Source organism: Octodon degus, unplaced genomic scaffold (genome assembly GCF_000260255.1).
Source record: "Octodon degus isolate 3935 unplaced genomic scaffold, OctDeg1.0 scaffold00039, whole genome shotgun sequence".
Taxonomy (NCBI): Eukaryota; Metazoa; Chordata; class Mammalia; order Rodentia; family Octodontidae; genus Octodon; species Octodon degus.
The window spans coordinates 2032343-2038059 of NW_004524615.1; the positions used below are offsets into that span (position 1 = coordinate 2032343).

The 5717-nt window shown below is 55.9% G+C and overlaps 1 protein-coding gene across 5 annotated transcripts; it reads right to left on the reverse strand.

Moving 5' to 3' along the window:
- Window positions 1-934: 934 nt before the first annotated feature.
- Ing1 (inhibitor of growth family member 1) lies at window positions 935-5659 on the reverse strand. Of its 5 annotated transcripts, none has more exons than XM_023715230.1 (2): window positions 5399-5659; window positions 935-1852 (listed from the first exon to the last, which is right to left on the reverse strand). In XM_023715230.1, exons 1-2 carry the CDS (start codon window positions 5532-5534, stop codon window positions 1149-1151), a joined length of 840 nt encoding a protein of 279 aa, XP_023570998.1. In that variant the 5' UTR covers window positions 5535-5659; the 3' UTR covers window positions 935-1148. The 5 variants fall into 5 exon arrangements, with proteins under 5 accessions (XP_023570998.1, XP_023571002.1, XP_023571000.1 ...); XM_023715234.1 differs by lacking the exon at window positions 5399-5659 and adding an exon at window positions 3731-4066; XM_023715232.1 differs by lacking the exon at window positions 5399-5659 and adding an exon at window positions 3721-4066.
- Window positions 5660-5717: the final 58 nt, after the last annotated feature.

A 5717-nucleotide genomic window follows, 5' to 3' on the forward strand; every position in this document is an offset into this window, starting at 1 on the left:
CGCTGGTCACTTCGGCGCAGCCACTCCACTGCTTTACAGAAGCAGCTGCAGACAGTGCACGGGCAGGCGGGCAAGGCCGTGTTCCAGTGGAATTTTATTATAGACGCCAACATTTAAGCTTCATATGTGTCATAAAATAGGACTTTTTTGTAAGTGATTAAGGACAGACCACTCTGAGTGCACAGGCAGAACAAACACAGGATTGGGGCAGGGTCCAGTGGCCACGCCATCATTTCCTGACCGCTGTCCTGAGATAAATTCTTCTGGACACATACCACTGGCAATTAGGTGACTTCGATTCCATTAACGAGTGACAAGAGTAACATATGTTGCATAAGGCTCTAAAGTGCTGGTGTATAACTGTTTGGGACAAAGCGTTAAAAGCTGTCTCTACTGAAATCAAATATGCTGCTAGAGGAACAAACTGGCCAAGTTTCAGTGACCTGCAATCGACAGCGGCTCCAGCGGCGGGGCTGCCCCGCGGCAGTAACACGGCGGGCTGCAGTCTAGACGCCTGCGCGCACTTCACACGGTGGTGCCCCGCATCGGGTGCGTGGTCTCGCTTTCCTGACTAGACCACACCAGCTTGATTTAATACAAAGGCACCCCATTGTAAAAATAGCCATTTGGGGCACAGGCCAGCATATAAAATTTCTGTCATGTAAAATTTAACCATTTACCTTTTAAAAAATAATTTTTCAACTTTCAATCTTTGTTACTCAGCGGCTGTGAGGATGTGCACTATGTCCACCTGTGAGGATGTAGCGAGAGACACCACTGCAGGCTGTAGTGCGAGCAACCCAACTAACCGGAAGTGTGACATTGTACTGACATAAAACAGCTAAACAAAGCTTTTACTTTCCGCACTTACTGTGCTAGGCTGCCTCCAAATCACACCCCCACCCTGCAAAAATCAGTCTGAGACTCATTGAAGTGTTGGACTCAAACCTATATTTGCAGTTTCTAAAACATTGATCCACAGGCCACTGTCCGGCAACAAGTGTGGCAGGGAAAGCAAGCGCAGAGAACCCTGCGTCCCCTCCCAGGAGCGTCCTTTAAAAACACACGCGAGCCAACGTCCACATGTCCAGCGCGATCGATGGCATGAACACGCTGGCACGCCGCCCCGGGTCCCAGGTGTCCGCCAACTACCTGTTGTAAGCCCGCTCTTTTTTGGATTTCTCCAGGGCTTTGTCCATCGTTTTCTCGTTCTCGCCCCGACACTTGGGACAGTACCACTTGCCCTTTGGTTTATGGTTGAGCCCCACGCACGAGAAGTGGAACCACTCGATGGGGCACTCGTCGTTGTCGCAGCCTATCATCTCTCCATAGGAGACCTGATTGCACAGACAGTACGTGGGCTCGTTGGGGTCGATGGGGAGGTCTGCGGGGGATGCCTCCCTCTCCGCTTTGGCCTTGGAACGCTTTTTCTTCTTTGAGGTCTTCGCTTTCTTCTCCTTGGGTGTTCCTGAGGTGAGGTCGTCGTGCTCATGATTATTAGAGGCGTTCTCTCGGTTCTCGTTATTGCGCTGCCGCCTGGACCGCTTGTTGTTGGGCTTTTCTGCTGAGCTGATTGTCTCGTTCTTGGACTTATCTTGGCCAGCCTTGCCAAGGCTGCCAGCGGTGTCGCCGAGCTCCTGGCGGGCCCCGAAGAGCTCCACGTGGCTGTCCACCTGCCTGGCCCGGCTCTCCACCAGCTCTGCCATCTGACCCACGATCTGGATCTTCTCATCTCCCAGCTCCTGGCTGCGAATCAGGGCCCGCTGGATGCAGTGCAGCAGCCGCCGCTTCTGGGTGCCGTCCGGCTCGCGCTTGAACTTCTCATAGTACTCGTCCAGCTCCTTCAGGATCTCTGCGAACAGAGAAAGCGCACATTACACAGTGCGTCGCACCGCGGAGGGCCCGCTCAGCCTCTGGGGAATGAAGGGTTAACTGGAGAGGACAGAAGGGGGGGGGGTTGTTTCCAAAGTAGAAATCCTGCCACCTGCACGTCTTTTTAAACTCGATGACAGCGCGTGTCCGGATTACAGTTCCCATCTCGGCCATACCACCCTGAACAAACTGATCTACAGCTCCCAGGGCTTAGCCCCGGGGACAGAGCCTGCGATCCAGACAAGGGCACGGAGGCCCTCAGGGCAGGGGTCACTTGGGGCAGGTCCTGCATCTCGGCCTTCAATACTACCGAAAACAAGTACTGTCCGGTTGTAATAAACCTGAACCACAACTTAAAGCTAAAGCACAGCTTAGTTTTGCTTTAACTTACTTTTACATTTATTGCTTACAACGTCATTTTTAGGGCAGTAGAAGTAAGCTACAGATTAATAACATGAGAAACAAAACACTTCTGCTATTGATTCTAAACTTTCCTACACAAGCTAGAAACAGCGTGTGTGATTCAGAAGTATAGTTTGGCAAGTAAAGTTAGGTAATTCCTCAGGAAAGATGATAGAACGATATAATTAAAACACAGGAGCTAAATATACATGCATGTATTAACGTATTTGGTTGTTGAGGGTCTCACTATGCAGCTTGGACTCACAGTGATCCTCCAGCTTTCAGCTTCCCCAGCGCTAGGATTACAGCTGTGCACCACGACATCAGGACGCTGGCCGGCCCAGTGGTCCCCCCACCCCTCAAGCATGTGGTGCCAGCAATCAAACTGGCGCGCCGCACTTGCCTGAGCTTGTCAAAGGAGGCACTTTGGTCTGATGAGCTATCTCCTAGCAACTAAATATTCTTGACAAAAGCCTAGTTAGGATGGCTCGGTAGAATAAGCGCTTCCCTGGCAAGCACAAGGCCCTGAGTTCAATCCCTGGTTCTGAAAGAAAAAAAAAAAAGCCTATTTAGATACAAAAAGTCCCCAAATTATTTTTCTTGAACAATAAACAGCACCAGATTTTTCTCCTCAAGTACTGCTGTGTCCTAACACCAGCTCTCCAGCTAGACGGCAAGTGGGGGTGGAGGGCTGGAGATGTCAGGGACACTGCACACCACCTTTGCAGACCATAAGGAGAAGCTTCAACCTGGCTCTACAATAAACATGTGAGCGCGGGCCGTGCTGAAGCACACTGAAATAATAAAGGACTGTATCGGGCTCTGAAGGTGTTTCCTACATGAACTATGCAGACTGTCATCATTAAGGAGGGACACCAGGGTCTCACAGTCTACCCTAACTCATTCTGCAAATCTACTCATCTAACTCTGGCAAGTCTGATGTCAAAGTGTGATTTTTAAAAATGGGCTGCAAGTTTCAGAGCTGTATCTGGCTTAACCAGTAATCGAATTTCTGAGAAGATACAATGCGGTCATACTGCTAACACAAGCTTCCTCTACGCCACAAGAAGGGCACGTCCAAGTGAGGTCTCCCCTGCAGGGAGTTACCAGGAAGCAACTCCCACCTACACATCGGAGCGTCTCTGTCAAAACAGCCCCTGAAGGCTGGCAGTACAGCTCAGCGGCGCAGTGCCTGCCTGGCAAGGTGAGGTTCTGCGTTTCATTCCTGGTACAAATAACAAAACAAAACAAAACAAAAATAAAAACAAAAACAGCCACTGGGAGCAATAAAAGAGCAGCGACACCAGGCCCCGTGCTTCACAAAACGGCTGACCCTGTAAAATGTTCTACAATAAAAACCCCCACCAGCATTACAGAAAGAACCGGGACCGGTGCAATTTGCACCGCCCGACTACTGCTGTGTATTTCTGTCTCACACAAGCCCACATTCCAGTACTTCAAGAGCAGGTCTTCGTCTGGCGAATCAGTCCTCCTCGCGGGTGGCACACCGACAGTGACCAGGTGCCGCCGGCCGCCGAGGGCGGGTGCCTCGGCCAGCGACAGCGAAACCACCCGCTTCCCCGCGGCGCGCAGACGTCGCCCTGACTGCCCGGGGACAGAAGCTGAACCGCCGCTCCGCGAAGTGCCCTCAGGCAGCAGGCCCCCTGAGGGGAGGGCGCACCCTCGGGCCGGCGGAGAGGTGGCCCGCAGCTCCTGCGGATTACCGAGCCAGAGCCCGCAGCCCGAAACGACACACATGATCACAGGTGACGCCTGCAATCTTCGGCCGGAAGTGGCCGGACTCCGTCAAAGACTTGGGCGGGAAGGGGCAGGGCAGACTCCCGCCAATGGAAAGAGACAAGTACGCCCCGCCCCGAGAGCCGCCGCCAATAAGAAACAGGGAGCCAGAGGGCGGAGGCCAGAGAACCACCAATCTAAGTGCAAGACCTGACCGCAGAGCCCACCCCAGTAGCACCAGGAGCCAACCCTAGGCCGGAGGCCGAACGACCCGAAAGCTTTTAAACTCGACCTCCTCCCTACGCCCCACCCTCTCCGAAAGAGGAAAAAAGAAGACAGGGGAAACAGACCCATGCCACTCATTGAGCAAGCCCCACCCTTACCCGGCGCAGTGACCAATCGCACTACAATTGACTGATAAGGACATTCCACGGGAGACGTCACAACCAATCATAGGGAGGCTGAGGCGGAACGTTCAGCAATATGCTAATGAAGTTCCTATAAAAAACGCTGCGAAGCTACGTCTTCGGCAGAGCGCGCAAGGGCGCTTTACTTAGTGCAGGTCTGGTGTACGTTTCGGCAAGCGATAGCTTCCACTCCCCCGCCCCAACTTGTCGGTTTCCCTGCTGCGCAGCCCTGTAAACATTAGTAAACTCAGAACAACGACCCACATTCAAAACGGGACCTCCAACGCCTCTGCTGATCGCACAGGAAAGTTTCCCCAACAGCCTGCAATTCCCGGCGGGCACGGAGCCTGCACCGCTCTCCGACACTCTGGGCGGCCGGGTCTGCACGGCAGGACCCACAGGTCCCCTCCCCAGCCTCGTTCCGCTCCGAGCCGCCTGAGCGAAGCACAGATGGGCGCCTTCCTCGTTTGCGCTCCTCCCCTCCCCTCCCCATCCACCGCACAACCGAAAAAAGCCCTCGTCCTCCGCAAACTACCCGGCGGCATCGCCCCTCTCAGTCGGCCCCACTCTGCCGCGTCCAGCGCCAAGGGAGCCTTGGCGGGGGCGGCGAGCGACCCCGAGCTCGGACAGCACGAGGACTTTATATAACGTGGCTCCGGGACCGGGCCGGGGGCGGCGGCGAGGGGTCGGGGGCGGCGTCGGTCCAGCACGCGCGAACTGCGGCCGCCCCTCCGTTGCCCCCTCCCCCGCCCCACCGCCGCCTCGCTCACTACAAAGAGCGCTCTGGCTGCGCAGCCTGCAGCGAGCCGCTCGCTCCTTCCTCCTCGGGCCCCGGCCCCGCACCGGACCTCGACCGATCGGAGGCGCCAGCCCTTTTGTTCCCGCCCCGTGGACCGCCGCTGGCCGGTGCAGCAGGACCGGCCGCCCAACGCGCGGACCCGGTGGCCGCAGCCGCCCCCGCCCATCCATCACCGCCGTACCTTGGTATTTCGCGTCGATCTCCCGCATCAGCGAGACGTTCCTCTGCAGGTCGAAAGGCAGGGACTCGATGGAGTCCAGGTAGTCCTCCACATAGTTCACCAGGTGGATCTGCTCCCCGTTGGCAGGACTCAACATGGTTCACCCCGGAGGTCCCCGGCGACTCGGCGCGGCTTTCCGCTTCCTCCAACCCCCGCCCCCCTCCAAAACAGCACTGCAAAATGCTCGGCGCTTGCCCTCCCGGGCCCCCCGCCGGCTCCGGCCCTCCCGACCGCCGCTACATCGGCCGCCCTGGGGCCGCGGGGACCCCGGCGCCTGGGC

Bases quoted from the DNA above. Each gene is read 5' to 3' on its own strand.
- Ing1 (XM_023715230.1), bottom strand. From the start codon at position 5,534: ATGTTGAGTCCTGCCAACGGGGAGCAGATCCACCTGGTGAACTATGTG. The intron at 1,853-5,398 runs GTACGGCGGTGA...CTCTGTTCGCAG, and splicing joins GATCGACGCGAAATACCAAG to AGATCCTGAAGGAGCTGGAC.